General features: G+C 42.5%; 1 protein-coding gene across 1 annotated transcript in view; it reads right to left on the bottom strand.

Moving 5' to 3' along the window:
* Window positions 1–16,524, bottom strand: part of TRHDE (thyrotropin releasing hormone degrading enzyme) — a 308,520-nt gene that overhangs the window by 63,462 nt on the left and 228,534 nt on the right. The window contains exon 11 of the mRNA XM_054026638.1: window positions 1–134. Coding sequence (XP_053882613.1) covers window positions 1–134 — 134 coding nt within the window. The remainder of the gene's footprint in view (window positions 135–16,524) is intronic.

Raw genomic sequence — 16,524 nt, 5'->3', positions numbered from 1 at the left:
CTCATGGTTCCTCATTAGTTGGTCAATTAACAACCTCCAATTCCTTATGTCATAGTTAACCCGAAAATAGCCAGTTTGATTGATGTTCCCCAGCAACCAGCTTGTCTCGTCTAAAGCAGCAATTCTGTGATGTTCTGGAACCAAAGAACAATGTAAGGAAAAGATTATATATTTTTTAATTTGAAAAGGATTTAACATTGTAAAAGAACATGTTTTACTTATCTTTCCTTAAAAGGAATACTTGTGGGAGTAAAATGATTATTTCAATTTACATAATCTTCATAAATCACTAGTAAAATATTTAAAAAATAGATGAACACTAATGACACAGTTAATTTTGTGGGCTAATTATAATTTTCAACATGTGTTCTACCTCAAGTAATATAAAGGAGCAACACAGTTTGGAACCTAATCTGCCAACTCAACCTGCACCCATGAGGATGCAGTTACAGAATCGGGGCCTTGGAGAGGCATTGTTTTTCAAAATATCCTTAATTAAATACCTGGGAAATCAATTGCTCCTTCAAGACTTGGGGCCTGATTCGAATCTCCCTACCTAAATTTTACACCAGTGTAACTCTGTTGATTTAAATGGAGTTATTTCTGGTTTACACCAGTGAAAGTGAGATTAGAATCAATTCTTTGGTTTATAGGTAATCCCTAAATAGTTTTGTGCATAATCAATGGGAGCAGGAGCAGGTCCTTTAGTCTCAGGTTTCTAACTGAAAGTGTTTTCAGCAGTTTGGTTTGTAGCCACTAGTCACTGAAAAGATCTTTTCATTTTAACCAGCTAATCTTACACTGTATGTGTTTTTATTTTCATTCCTTTTTAAACTTTCAGCAACAATTTAGGCCTAATCCCATGAACACTTTTGCAAGTACTTAACATTGTTTTCAAGGTGACTACTCATGTGCTTGAAGCATGCACATAAACATCTGCAGGACAAACACATTCCACATTCTAAATTTCTTTAACTTCAGTGAGATTGCAAGGAATGCAGGATCAAGCCCCAAGTGTCTCAAAAAGAATACCTTAATTTAGTAAATTATTTTAATTCAACTAATTATTTACTTTAAACTAGGATTTGCTCAAAAATCAAAAGGTGGGCTTTTTAAAATTATCGCCACACAAAGCACTGTAAGGTAATTTAGCTTGTATGCGCTTGATCAAAGCTACAGCCTAATATTTGTTTTCCTTATCATCTTTTTTAAAAAAGAAAACTACATGCAAACTTCTCTTGGACATAGTTCCAATGGGAAACTGATCAGTGTGCTTGAACTATATAAAACTAATGAAATTATGAAATGAAATGCAAATAAATATGGTTTGATAATTCACATATGCCATCTAATACTAGATACATTGACATACTAGACTACCTGGTTTTCACGTATGGCATTTTTTGTAAAAAGTAATTAGTGAGAAAGTAAAAAAAATTAAAACTATGGGTGTAGGGTACATGTGACGCCTCCATCTTAACTATAATTCCAGTAGCACATGATAAAATATATGACAATAATCAAAATTTTAAGGTGCAGCAATACAGACCACAGAAACCCTGATACTACAAACACAGCGCACATATGCAACTTTATGTATGCTTGCAGTTCTGTTATGCATATGAGTTCAGTTAAATGTTTGCAGGACCAAAGCCTCCATAAATTATTACAACACAGTACTGTCACTGATAAAGTATTTCTAATATTAACATTTTTTTAAAAACACTTTTTTGGAAGTTGCAAAGACTTATCCAATTCCCTACTTGTTATTTCTCTGCTAAGGCTTATCTAAACTTGCACCAGTTTAAACAAACTAGTTTAATTAATGCAGTTTATATAAACTGGTGAAAACTCCTATGAGGGCACAAGTATATTGGTTTAAAACTGTTTACATCAGTTTGGCTTGCTCTGCAAATTTATGAGGGCAACCACGCCACTATAAGCCAGGTTTAAATTGATTTAAGAGTTTCAACGCCCAAAGTTTCACCAATTTAACTAGACTGGCTTAAAAAAATCAAACTTTTAATTAAACCGATTCAATGTTATGTGTAAACAGACTAACCCCTTCTTAATTATACAGTAATATAGGGAGGGACAAATGTGACAGCTTTGGACAGGAGTAAAGGACACATTAACTCCTTACTCTTGTATGTTTCAGCTCCTCATTGGCCATCCCTATCCTTATTAATACAACCATGGCTGGCATAGAAGAGGATGCAGAAGGACTCTGTATCCAGAGTCAAGACACATGAAGATACCTGGCATAACAGGAAACTGATTGAAATAAGATCTCCACGCTTAAGATATGATCTGAAAATTATGCTCCTCTCCCTGCAGAGAAGCTATCAGGATTGCTGCAAGGAGGAGAGGTTATGGGTATGATTCAGGGTTACAGATGGTGGTGTTTTCTCCCACATGTCAACTGATGGGGTAGAACAGTGGTGGGAGGGTTGTTTGTCTGCAATGGGCCCATCCATGTGAGTTATAGCTTTGTTTTGTACTTCACAGGTGACATAAGCCAGGATTAAGCTCATCATGCTTTTTAGTAAGTGAAAATTCAATATGGTTATTTTTACTGGTTATATTTGTTTCTGTGTATGAGTTTTCTATTAGTAATTGTGTTTTAATTGCTCCAATATTTGAAAATAATGACTCGTAAATAGTTAATCCATACCATCAAATTAAATCTAAAACACCTTCCAAACTGGCAAATGATCTAAAATTAGTTATGAACCAATCTTGTCCAATAACCTGCTATAACTAAGTGCAGACTATCTAGGTAAGGTAGGTGTCTGATAAAATAAAGGGAACAAATATATACACTCCCTTCTGATAAAAGGAGTTTAGCTTGTGGCTTTTTGTCACAAACTATGTAAGCTATTTATGTCACATGACGTGATATAGAATGATACCTGCCAGTCCAAGCTGACAACTTCAAAATACCCTCCTCCATAAATATCAGTTGTAGGATGTGTCATATAGAGATCGCTCTGATACAGAACAGCAGTATTTTTTCAAAAACTGAAAATATTTTCCCTGCTTTCAGTCAGTTTTAACTACAATCATAACCTCTTTTTTTTTTCATAAGGCCATTGATATTTGACTTTTTCAAGCAAAAGGGGGCAGGAATCTTTCCATGCCATCCCAGCTCAAACAAGCAAGTGGTTACTGTAAAGCGTTGTCTGATGCATGTACTTCACATAATTCTATAGAATTTACTGGAATTTGATGTCTGAGCCTGTGTATATTCTCATGAATTTATATATACGAAGTTTTATTTTTCCCTCAAGATTTTCTGGTGGCTATGTGCAACTGAAAACCACTATACACATAGGCAATATCCCCCACTTATCAAAAACATATTTATTAGACTCTCACAGTAGCAACACTACAGTTCAGGAGAAGGTGGCATCCCCTTCTAAACACTATATTCAATCATTCATAAATTTCTCAAAAGATATTCCTTCAGGGCAGAAATCGCTCATTACTGATTGGAAAGATTGATTTTTAAGTTCAGACTAAACTATATAGTTATTTTTGAGTTTTAGGGAAATAAAAAAATGCATCCTACTTTTTTCCTTTACGAATATTGTTTAGTAGATATTTTCACTTGGATCGGTCAAAAAATATTTTTGCTTTGAAACTTTAAATTTGGCACATACATACTGGAGTCTTGTGAAGAATTGGTTAATTCAGGAAGAGTGAAGAGGTCTTAAAGTTGGGGTTAATTACATTTGTACTCACTGTATACCACTCTTGCAGGGAAAAGAGACCTTAAAGTGGCCTTAGGCTCGGTCTACACTACAATTTTAGGTCGAATTTAGCAGCATTACCTCGATTTAAGCTTGGACCCGTCCACACGATGAAGCCTTTTTTTCTACTTAAAGGGCTCTTTAAATCGATTTCTTTACTCCACTTCCGACGAGGGGATTAGCGCTGAAATTGGCCTTGCCGGGTCGAATTTGGGGTAGTGTGGACGCAATTCGACGGTATTGGCCTCCGGGAGCTATCCCAGAGTGCTCCATTGTGACCGCTCTGGACAGTGCTCTCAACTCAGATATACTGGCCAGGTAGACAGGAAAAGGCCCGCGAACTATTGAATCTCATTTCCTGTTTGGTCAGCGTGGCAAGGTGCAGGTGAGTGCAGATCTCATCAGCAGAGGTGACCATGATGGAGTCCCAGGATCGCAAAAGAGCTCCAGCATGGACTGAACGGGAGGTAACGGGATCTGCTCGCCATATGGGGAGACGAATCCATGCTAGCTGAACTCGTTACAGTAAACAAAATGCCAAAACATTAGAAAAAGTCTCAAAGGGCATGAAGGACAGAGGCCATAACAGGGACGCACAGCAGTGCCGGGTGAAAATTAAGGAGCTAAGGCAAGCCTACCACACAACCAGAGAGGCAAACGGAAATTCCAGGACAGAGTCGCAGACATGCTGCTTCTACGCTGAGCTGCATGCCATGCTAGGGGGTGCAGCCACCACTACCCCAACCCTGTGCTTTGACTCCGTCAATGGAGAATCACGCCACACAGAAGCGGGTTTTGGGGATGAGGAAGATGATGATGAAGAGATTGAAGATAGCTCACAGCAAGGATGCGGAGAAACTGGTTTCCCCAACAGCCAGGATACGTTTTTCACCCTGGACCTGGAGCCAGTAACCCCCGAACCCACCCAAGGCATGTTCTTGGACCCTGAGGGCAGACAAGGGACCTCTGGTGAGTGTACCTTTGTAAAAATTAGACATGGTTTAAAAGAAAGCGTGTTTAATGATTAATTTGCCCTGGCATTCGCGGCCAGTTCAGCTACTGGAAAAGTCTGTTAACGTGTATGGGGATGGAGCGGAAATCCTCCAGGGACATCTCCAGAAAGCTCTTCTGGATGTACTCCCAAAGCCTTTGCAAAAGGTTTCTGGGGAGGGCTGCCTTATTCCGTCCGCCATGGTAGGACATTTTACACCAGGCCAGTAGCTCGTAGTCTGGAATCATTGCATAACAAAGCATGGCAGCGTATGGTCCCAGTGTTTGCTGGCATTCAGACAACATCCATTCCTTATCTCTCTGTGTTATCCTCAGGAGAGTGATATCATTCATGGTCACCTGGTTGAAATAGGGTGCTTTTATTAAGGGGACATTCAGAGGTGCCTGTTCCTGCTCGGCTGTTTGGCTATGTGGCTGAACAGACATGTGCCCCGCAGTTAGCCACATGGTGAGGGGAGGGGTGAAGTGATCTTCCCAGAGAATTGTGTGTGTGGGGGGGGGGTTATTTGGGTTGTGCTGCACACTAACCCGCAAACTGCAGCCCCTCCTTTTAAATTGCCAACTCATTTTAAATGGCCAACCCAATGGCCGCTTGGAATGGAAAATGAGGGTGCTGCTGTTTGAAACCATTCCCACATGTTATGAAGGTTAAAGAAGCCAAAAGACTGTGGCTTACCATGGCTGCTTGCAAGCCGAATTCTGTTGCCTGGCACTGCGTAAGTGATCTCTCACACCAAACCGTCAGGCTCTCAATATAAATAAGAGGCAAAATGCGACCTTGTAACCAAAGCACACGTGCTGTGTAATCTGAACAGCAAGGTTTAATGGGAAAGAGTGATTCTATTGTTCTCTAAAATGTGTCTTTTTAACTACCAATCTCCCTTTTTCCCCACCAGCTGCAAATGTTTCTCCTTTGCAGAGGCTAGCGAAGATTAGAAGGTGAAAAAAACGTACTCGGGATGACATGTTCTCGGAGCTCCAGATGTCCTCCCACGCTGACAGAGCACAGCAGAATGTGTGGAGGCAGACAATGTCAGAGTGCAAAAAAGCACAATATGAACACGAGGAGAGGTGGCGGGCTGAATCGCAGGCTGAAGAGAGTAAGTGGCGGGCTGAAGAGGATAGGTAGCGTCAGATTGCTGATAGAAGGCAAGAGTCCATGCTCTGACTGCTGGAGCATCAAACTGATATGCTTCAGCGTACGGTTGAGCTGCAGGAAAGGCAGCAGGAGCACAGACTGCCACTACAGCCCCTGTGTAACCAACAGCCCTCCTCCCCAAGTTCCATAGCCTCCTCACCCAGCCGCCCAAGAACGCGGTGGGGGGGCCTCCGGCCACCCAGCCACTCCACCCCACAGGATTGCCCAAGCAACAGAAGGCTGGCCTTCAATAAGTTTTAAAGTGCAGTGTGGCCTTGTCCTTCCCTCCTCCCCCACCCCTCCCAGGCTACCTTGGCAGTTATCCCCCTCTTTGTGTGATGAATTAATAAAGAATGCATGAATGTGAAGTAACAATGACTTTATTGCCTCTGCAAGTGGTGATCAAAGGCGGGAGGGGAGGGTGGCTAGCTTACAGGGAAGTAGAGTGAACCAGGGGTCGGGGAGGGTTTCATCAAGGAGAAACAAACAGAACTTTCACACCATAGCCTGGCCAGTCATGAAACTGGTTTTCAAAGCTTCTCTGATGCGCACCGCACCCTGCTGTGCTCTTCTAACTGCCCTGGTGTCTGGCTGTGTGTAATCAGCGGCCAGGCGATTTGCCTCAACCTCCCACCCCGCCATAAATATCTCCCCCTTACTCTCACAGATATTGTGGAGCTCACAGCAAGCAGTATTAACAATGGGAATATTGGTTTCGCTGAGGTCTATCTGAGTCAGTAAATTGCGCCAGCGCGCTTTTAAACATCTAAATGCACAATCTACCACCATTCTGCACTTGCTCAGCCTATAGTTGAACAGGTCCTGACTACTGTCCAGGCTGCCTGTGTACGGCTTCATGAGCCATGGCATTAAGGGGTAGGCTGGGTCCCCAAGGATAACTATAGGCATTTCAACATCTCCAACCGTTATTTTCTGGTCTGGGAAGAAAGTCCCTTCCTGCAGCTCTTGAAACAGACAAGAGCTCCTGAAGACGTGAGCGTCATGTACCTTTCCCGGCCATCCCACGTTGACGTTGGTGAAATGTCCCTTGTGATCCACCAGTGCTTGCAACAGCATTGAAAAGTGCCCCTTTCGGTTTATGTACTCGCTGGCTTGGTGCTCCGGTGCCAAGACAAGGATATGGGTTCCGTCTATTGCCCCACCACAGTTAGGGAATCCCATTGCAGCAAAGCCATCCACTATGACCTGCACATTTCCCAGAGTCACTACCCTTGATATCAGCAGCTCTTTGATTATGTTGGCTACTTCGATCACAGCAGCCCCCACAGTAGATTTGCCCACTCCAAATTGATGCCCGACTGACCGGTAGCTGTCTGGCATTGCAAGCTTCCACAGGGCTATCGCCACTCGCTTCTCAACTGTGAGGGCTGCTCTCATCTTGGTAGTCTGGCGCTTCAGGGAAGGGGAAAGCAAGTCACAATGTTCCATGAAAGTGCCCTTATGCAAGCGAAAGTTTCACAGCCACTGGGAATCGTCCCAGACCTGAAACACTATGCGGTCCCACCAGTCTTCCTTGTTTCCCGGGCCCAGAATCAGTGTTCCACGGCATGAACCTTCCCCATTAACACCATGATGTGCACATTGCCAGGGCCCGTACTTTGTGAGAAGTTTATGTCCATGTCTATTTCCTCATCACTCTCATCACCGTGCTGCTGTCACCTCCTCACCTGGTTTTGCTTTGGCAGGTTCTGGTTCTGCATATACTCTAGGATAATGCGCGTGTTGGTTATATAATTGCCGCGATGATCTGAGTGGGCTCCATGATCCCAGTGCTATGGCATCTGGGCTGAAAAAAGGCATGAAATGATTGCCATTGCTTTCACAGAGGGCGAGAGTGGGGGCCTGATGACATGTACCCAGAATCACCTGCGACACTGTTTTTGCCCCATCAGGCATTGGGATCGCAACCCAGAATTCCAATGGGCGGCGGAGACTGCGGGAACTGTGGGATAGCTACTCACAGTTACCCACACTGCAATGCTCTGAAAGTCGATGCTAGCCTCGGTACTGTGGACGCAGTCTGCTGACTTAATGCACTTAGAGCATTTTGTGTGGGGACACACACAATCGACTTTATAAAAACAATTTCTAACAACCGACTTCTATAAATTCGACCTAATTTCATAGTGTAGACATACCCTTAGTGATAGGGCTATGGGAGACAAGCCAGTTTGTTGTTTTCACAAGAGTTAACATATTAAGTTAAAGACTGTGGGAAAGTGCAGGGTTAACCTTTACCTGCTAACTCTTGTTAAAACAACAGGTCACCTTGTCTTCTTTAGATGTTACCTTGTGTTAGTTGCTACATTAGCTAAGACAAGTTAAGAATGAACTTTTTTTCCTAGTGAAGACAAGGGCTAAATGAGAATCAGGCCTGATCACTTGAGGTTCTGACCTCCTACTTTCAAGGTTCTGAATGGCCTCAACTCCCATTGAGATCAGTAGTTATGGATTTTGGGCACCTTGCAGGGGGAACTCAGCATCTTGCAAGATCACATCCATGCATCGAGCATCCATCTGGAAGGAAGTGCATTGATGCTGACAAACATATGGACCCTGTCTACAAGCCGTTTTTACAATGATTTAACTATTTTGGTTAGAAGTGTCATTTTTCTACATAAATGGTTAAATTAGCATGGAATAAAGCTGTTTTATGCTGGTAACGCTTATTCCCTTTCCTCACATGAATATCAATACCAGTATAAGGCAGATTTATACCAGTTAGGGATGGTTGACAAGTTTCAGACACCTTTTTCCATAAAAAAAATATTGTTTTGGCAAAATGAAGATGTTTTGCGGGAATATATCGGTTTCAACAAAATTTTTCTAAATTTTTGGTGGGAAAATTTCAAACCAAAATAAGTCAAATGAAAATGAAATATTTTATTTAAATATGATTCGACTATTAAGGAATTAAGGAAATCATCTGCAAACACTTGGAAGGTAGTAAGGTGATAGGGAATAGTCAGCATGGATTTGTAAAGAACAAATCATGTCAAACCAATCTGATAGCTTTCTTTGATAGGATAACGAGTCTTGTGGATAAGGGAGAAGTGGTGGATGTGGTATACCTAGACTTTAGTAAGGCATTTGATACGGTCTTGCATGATATTCTTATCAATAAACTAGGCAAATACAACTTAGATGGTGGGTGCATAACTGGCTGGATAACCGTACTCAGAGAGTACACCTCTACCTTGATATAACGTTGTCCTTGGGAGCCAAAAAATCTTACCGTGTTATAGGTGAAACCGCGTTATAGCGAACTTGCTTTGATCCACAGGAGTGCGCACCCCCCCCCCCAGAGCACCACTTTACCATGTTATATCCGAATTTGTGTTATATCTGTCACGTTGTATCGGGGTAGAGGTGTAGTTATTAATGGGTCCCAATCCTGCTGGAAACAAGTGAGGTTCCGCAGGGGTCTGTTTTGGGACCGGCTCTGTTCAATATCTTCATCAACGACTTAGATATTGGCATAGAAAGTACGCTTATTAAGTTTGCAGATGATACCAAACTGGGAGTGTAGCGGGGTGGTAACCCCGCTCCGGTCCAGAGGGGGCTGTGGCTGGAGAAAGCAGCTTTTAGGCTGAGCTGATTGGGGGAAGTGGCTGCAGCTGGGGCCACGCCCCAAACAGACTCAGCTGGCCCTATAAAGGCCAGGGCAACCAGAAGCTCAGCAGTCTCTCTCTGAGTGCAGAGAGAGAAGGGCCTGGCTGCAGCAAGCTAGGGATAGCGTACCTGAGTGGAGCAGGGCTGGGGACAGGCTGAGGAGCTGGGGAGCTCCAGCCTGGATTGCCCCAGGCTGCGGCCTAACGGAAGGCCAAGGGGTATTGGGGGTTGCAGAGGATAGCCCAGGGCTAAGCCAAGGCAGCAGGTCCAAACCCTCCTTGCCAGTGATGAGTGGCCTATACTGCAGTCTGCCCCAGGGAGCGGGGGCTAGTTGGTAACGGGCAGTGGCCTAGTGCTGAGGCAAGGTGGGGATAGTGGGTGGGGGTTCCCCTGGGAGGGGAGACCTAGTGTGTGGGTACTGCCAGGGGGCAGCACCCAGAGCAAGGGGCACCGGGGTTCTGGGAGGGACACGGGAGCCCAGGAGAAGAGGACAGGTGGATCATCGGCCTGCAGAGGGCGCTCGAGAGGCTGGAGAGCTAATTCCCTGGATGACCAGCAGGAGGCACCGCAGGGGTGAGTTGGCTCCTCTTACAGGGAGGGATTGCAACTACTTTGGAGGATAGGGTCATAATTCAAAATGATCTGGACAAATTGGAGAAATGGTCTGAGGTAAACAGGATGAAGTTTAACAAAGACAAATGCAAAGTGCTCCACTTAGGAAGGAAAAATCAGTTTCACACGTACAGAATGGGAAGAGACTGTCTAGGAAGGAGTAGGGCAGAAAGGGATCTAGGGGTTATAGTGGACCACAAGCTAAATATGAGTCAACAGTGTGATGCTGTTGCAAAAAAAGCAAACATGTTTCTGGGATGCATTAACAAGTGTGTTGTGAGCAAGACACGAGAAGTCATTCTTCCACTCTACTCTGCGCTGGTTAGGCCTCAACTGGAGTACTGTATCCAGTTCTGGGCACCGCATTTCAAGAAAGATGTGGAGAAATTGCAGAGGGTCCAGAGAAGAGCAACAAGAAAGATTAAAGGTCTTGAGAACATGACCTATGAAGGAAGGCTGAAAGAACTGGGTTTGTTTAGTTTGGAAAAGAAGACTGAGAGGGGACATGATAGCAGTTTTCGGGTATCTAAAAGGGTGTCATAAGGAGGAGGGAGAAAACTTGTTCATCTTAGCCTCTCAAGATAGAACAAGCAGAAATGGGCTTAAACTGCAGCAAGGGAGGTTTAAGTTGGACATTAGGAAGAAGTTCCAAACTATCAGGGTGGTTAAACACTGGAATAAATTGCCTAGGGAAGTTGTGTAATCTCCATCTCTGGAGATATTTAAGAGTAGGTTAGATAAATGTCTATCAGGGATGGTCTAGACAGTATTTGGTCCTGCCATGAGGGCAGGGGACTGGACTCGATGACCTCTCGAGGTCCCTTCCAGTCCTAGAATCTATGAATCTATTATTTTGATTGGATTTGCCATTCTGTTTCAATTCAGTGTGGAAAAAAGTTGTTTCCGCACGCACAGTCTGCTTTATACTTAACTATCTTGAGTAATTTTATATCATCTGCAAATTTTGCCAACTCACTGTTTATCCCTTTTTCAAGATCATTTATGAATATGTTAAACACTCGTCCCAGTACAGATCCCTGGTGGATACAGTTATTTACCTCTCTCCATTCTCAAAACTGACCATTTATTCCTACCCTTTGTTTCCTGTCTTTAACACCGGTCTACAGTTTTTGAGAAGTCGTCTCCTTCAGACTTAAAATGTGCTATTTATTATGTATTTTGATGTGCTGAATTCAAATATGACAATTAAAACAACTGGCTACTGTTTCTAAGATATTTAAGTTTTTACATTTTATGTCTATGTCTATTGGGTATATAGTAGAGTTTTAATCATAAATTGTAAACCTAGGTCTTTTCATGTGTTTATGGTTGCTTTACATGATAATATTTCACCTGTCCTATTTATGTAACACTTTAAAAATCAGCAAAAGGGTTATATAAATAAAATTTATTATGAAACAAAAGGCAAAAAACTATTATGTACATAGTTTAGTCCTATTCAGTGTCTACTTGGTGCTTCTTGGCTTGACTCTTGTATTCATTAAATGGAGCATCTCTTGTCACTGTCCAGCAGTAGTCTGCAAGCATTGATGGGCTCCATTTGCCCTGATAGCATTTCTCCATTGTTGCAATGTCCTGGTGAAATCACTCGCCGTGCTCGTCGCTCACTGCTCTGCAGTGGAAAAAAATCTAGATGAGAGTGCAAAAAATGTATCTTTAGTGACATGTTGCAACCAAGGATTTTGTATGCCTTGAGGAGGTTTTCCACCAACAACTTGTAGTTGTCTGCCTTGTTGTTTCCGAGAAAATTTATTGCCACTAACTGGAAGGCTTTCCATGCCGTTTTTTCCTTGCCACGTAGTGCACGGTCAAATGCATCATCTCGAAGAAGTTCACGAATCTGAGGACCAACAAAGACACCTTCCTTTATCTTAGCTTCACTTAACCTTGGAAATTTTCCACGGAGGTACTTGAAAGCTGCTTGTGTTTTGTCAATGGCCTTGACAAAGTTCTTCATCAGACCCAGCTTGATGTGTAAGGGTGGTAACAAAATCTTCCTTGATTCAACAAGTGGTGGATGCTGAACACTTTTCCTCCCAGGCTCCAATGACTGTCTGAGTGGCCAATCTTTCTTGATGTAGTGGGAATCTCTTGCACGACTATCCCATTCGCAGAGAAAACAGCAGTTCTTTGTGTATCCAGTCTGCAGACCAAGCAAGAGAGCAACAACCTTCAAATTGCCACAAAGCTGCCACTGATGTTGGTCATAGTTTATGCACCTCAAAAGTTGTTTCATGTTGTCATAGGTTTCCTTCATATGGACTGCATGACCAACTGGAATTGATGGCAAAACATTGCCATTATGCAGTAAAACAGCTTTAAGACTCGTCTTCGATGAATCAATGAACAGTCTCCACTCATCTGGATTGTGAACGATGTTGAAGGCTGCCATCACACCATCGATGTTGTTGCAGGCTACAAGATCACCTTCCATGAAGAAGAATGGGACAAGATCCTTTTGACGGTCACGGAACATGGAAACCCTAACATCACCTGCCAGGAGATTCCACTGCTGTAGTCTGGAGCCCAACAGCTCGACCTTACTCTTGGGTAGTTCCAAATCCCTGACAAGGTCATTCAGTTCACCTTGTGTTATGAAGTGTGGTTCAGAGAAGGAGGATGGGAGAAAATGTGGGTCCTGTGACATTGATGGTTCATGACCAGAAGTTTCATTCTCTTCCTCTTCCTCGTCTGACTCAAGTGAGAATGATTCTGGTGCATCAGGAACCGGCAGTCCTTCTCCGTGGGGTACTGGGCGTATAGCTGATGGAATGTTTGGATAATGCACAGTCCACTTTTTCTTCTTTGACACACCTTTCCCAACTGGAGGCACCATGCAGAAGTAACAATTGCTGGTATGATCTGTTGGCTGTCTCCAAAGCATTGGCACTGCAAAAGGCATAGATTTCCTTTTCCTGTTCAACACTGGTGAAGATTTGTTGCACAAGTGTTGCAGCATATGTGTGGGGCCCACCTTTTGTCCTGATCTCCAATTTTGCAGCCAAAATAAAGGTGATAGGCTTTCTTAACCATAGTGGTTATACTGCGCTTTTATGATGCAAAAGGCACTTCACCACAAACATAGCAGAAGTTATCTGCACTGTTCACACAAGTACGAGGCATCTCTGCTCACTTTGGCTAAACAGAAATGTGTCCCTTTGCAAAATCAAACACTGACAAATAACAGAGCACGACACTGTATGATTTCTAGAGCTGATATAGGGCAATTTGTTCAGCAGAGTGATGTAAACTTCATTATGATTGCATCATCCATGCCTTCTAGGAATAACATGATGCAATTCATATAATGTATGACGCAATACCAGCTTCAGATTGCATCATTAATTGTTTTGCCTAAAAAGCAAGTACTTGTCCAAACCCAGTCATAGATTTATTCATAGATCCAGTCAAAGATGTATTTTAGTAATTTCTGGTTTAAATTGAGATCCCTTCCCTTTATAATTCACTTATCCTCCGCCATTCCCACGTCAAAGGTCGTATATACTGACCCAAAAGCATATCTTAAAAACTAGAGCCAATCAACAATTTTAAGCATCATTTTCGTTCTCAGTGACTCAGAATTAGTAAAGTTTTACTACATTTATTTCAGAAGCATTTTGGCTGTAGAGCAGTGTAATCAGTTACTGATCCATGGTAGGACCTTCCCTCCAAGACTGCTTCCTTTGCTTAAGAGCATTTGGTGGGGGACCTTGTGAAAGGCTTTCTGGAAGTCCAAGTATACTATATCCATCCACTGGATCTCTTGTCCACATGTTTGTTGAACCCCTCAAAAGAATTCTAGTAGATTGGTGAGGCATGATTTCTTCTTTACAATAGCCATGTTGACTCTTCCCCAACAAATCATGTTAATCTATGTGTCTGATAATTCTGTTCTTTACTATAGTTTCAACGAATTTGTCTGGTACTGAGGTTAGGCTTACCAACCTGTAATTGCCATGATCGCGTCTGGAGCCTTTTTTAAAAATTTGCATCACATTTGCTATCCTCCAGTCATCTGGCACAGAAGCTAATTTATGTGATAGGTTATGTACCACAGTTAGTAATTCTGCAATTTCATATTTGAGTTCATTCAGAACTCTTGGTGAATATCATCTGATCCTGATGACTGACTACTGTTTAATTTATCAATTTGTTCCAAAACCTCCTCTACTGATACCTTAATCTGTGACATTTCCTCTGATTTGTCATCTAAAAAATAATGGGTCAGGTATGGGAATCTCCCTCACATCCTGTGTAGTGAAGACCGACGCAAAGAATTCATTTAACTTCTCCACAATGGCCTAGTCTTAAGTGCTCCTTTAGCATCTCGATCGTCCAGTGGCCCCACTGATTGTTTGGCAGGCTTCCTGCTTCTGATGTACTTAAAAAAAAATTCCTATTAGTTTTGCGTCTTTGGCTAGTTGCTCTTCACATTCTTTTTTGGCCTGTCTAATTTTACTCTTACACTTGTTTTGCCAGAGTTTCTGCTCCTTTATAGTTTTTTCTGTAAAATTTTACTTCCAATTTTTAAAGCCTGCCTTTTTGCCTTCTTTTAGTTTATTATTTAGACATGGTGGCCTGTTTTTGGTCCTTTTACTATCCTTTTTATTTTGGGATATACAATTGATTTGAGCCGCTATTGTGGTGTTTTTAAAAAGTTTACATGCAGCTTGCAGGCATTTCACTCTTGTGAATGTTCCTTTTAATTTCCATTGAACTAGCTTCTTCATTTTTTGTGTAGTTTCCCTTTCTGAAATTAAATACTACTGTGGTGGACTTCTCAGATATTCCCTCCCCCGCCCACAGGATGTTAAATTTTCTTATATTATGATCGCTATTACCGAGCAGTTCAACTATATTCAGCTCTTGGACCAGATCCCCTGTGCCACTTAGGACTACATCAAGAATTGTCTCTCCCCTTGTGGGTTCCAGGACTAGCTGCTCCAAGAAGCAGTCATTAACAGTGTCTAGAAACTTTATTTCTGCAACCTATCCTGAGGTGACATGTACCCAGTCAATATGGGGAAATCCCCCATTATTATTATTTAGATTTCTTTTTTTTTATAGCCTCTAATCTCCCTGAGCATTTCACAGTCACCATCCTAGTGAACTGATCAGTACTAATTCCTACTGCTATACTCTTATTATTCAAGAATGGAATTTCTATCCATAGAGATTCTATGGTACAGTCTGATTCATTTAAGATTTTTACTAAATATGGCTCTATGATTTCTTTCACATACAGTGCCACTCCCCCACCAGCACAACCTATTCTGTCATTCCTATATACTTTGTACCCTGCTATTACAGTGTCCCATTGATTGTCATCATTCTACCAAGTTTCTGTGATGCCTACTATTTCAATATCCTCATTTAATACCAGGCATTCAAGTTCACCCATCTTATTATTTAGACATCTAGCATTTGTATACAAACACTTATAAAATTTGTCACTTTTTATCTGTCTGCCTTTATGTGATATAATTGAATGGGATTCACTTTCATTTGACTTTTTCTCTTCAGTTCCCACCTGTGCTTTATCGACATCTATCCTCTTCTCTTTACTAAGATACAGAGAATCCGTATGAATAGATCCTCTCCATTGGATGTCTCTGTCAGAACTGTGTGCTCCTCCACAGCTGTCAGCTTTCCCCCAAGCCCTTAGTTTAAAAACTCCCCTATGACCTCTTTAAGATGGGGTGACCAGAACTGCAAATCTGGTTCCAGCGATCTGGTTCTATTTTGGTTTAACAAGAGCCCATCCTTCCTGTATAGGGTCCTGCTTTCCCAAAAGATTCCCCAGTTCCTAATAAGCCGGAAACACCCCTTTTTATAGCATGATCTCATCCATGCATTGAGACTCTGCAGCTCTGCCTGTCTATCTGGCCCTGTGCATGGAACTGGAAGTATTTCAGAAAATGCTACCAGCTGGATTTTAATCTCTTCCCTGGCAGGCTAAATTTTGCCTCCAGGAGCTCTTTCCTATCTCACTGGTACCTACATGCACTAGTAACAGTAGTGGCAATACGTGCCCTTAGTGAACAGGATGCTGCACTTTCCATGAGTGGGTTTGAAGAACAGGACACACCTCAGAGAAGCTGCATGCTGTCACAGAAGACTCAGACCCCTCGTGCTCTCTATTGGATTTGTCACACCTGACAATGGATTAAATCAGAAAGTCAGTGCACGATGGTGGCTTCCATCACATCCCTCGCCCCACTCACTGTCTCAGTCTTGTTGTGAGGGAATTTCTGGAGGTGATACCCATCTGCAGGCATTGCTATCAATAGCCCGGAAGATCTGTGGCTACTTCAGCTGCTTCTAGTCAGCAAGGTGCACACTAGAAAGCTGCAAGCC

Source organism: Malaclemys terrapin, chromosome 1, assembly GCF_027887155.1.
Source record: "Malaclemys terrapin pileata isolate rMalTer1 chromosome 1, rMalTer1.hap1, whole genome shotgun sequence".
Classification (NCBI taxonomy): Eukaryota; Metazoa; Chordata; order Testudines; family Emydidae; genus Malaclemys; species Malaclemys terrapin.
This window is presented reverse-complemented; position numbering and strand designations above follow the sequence as displayed.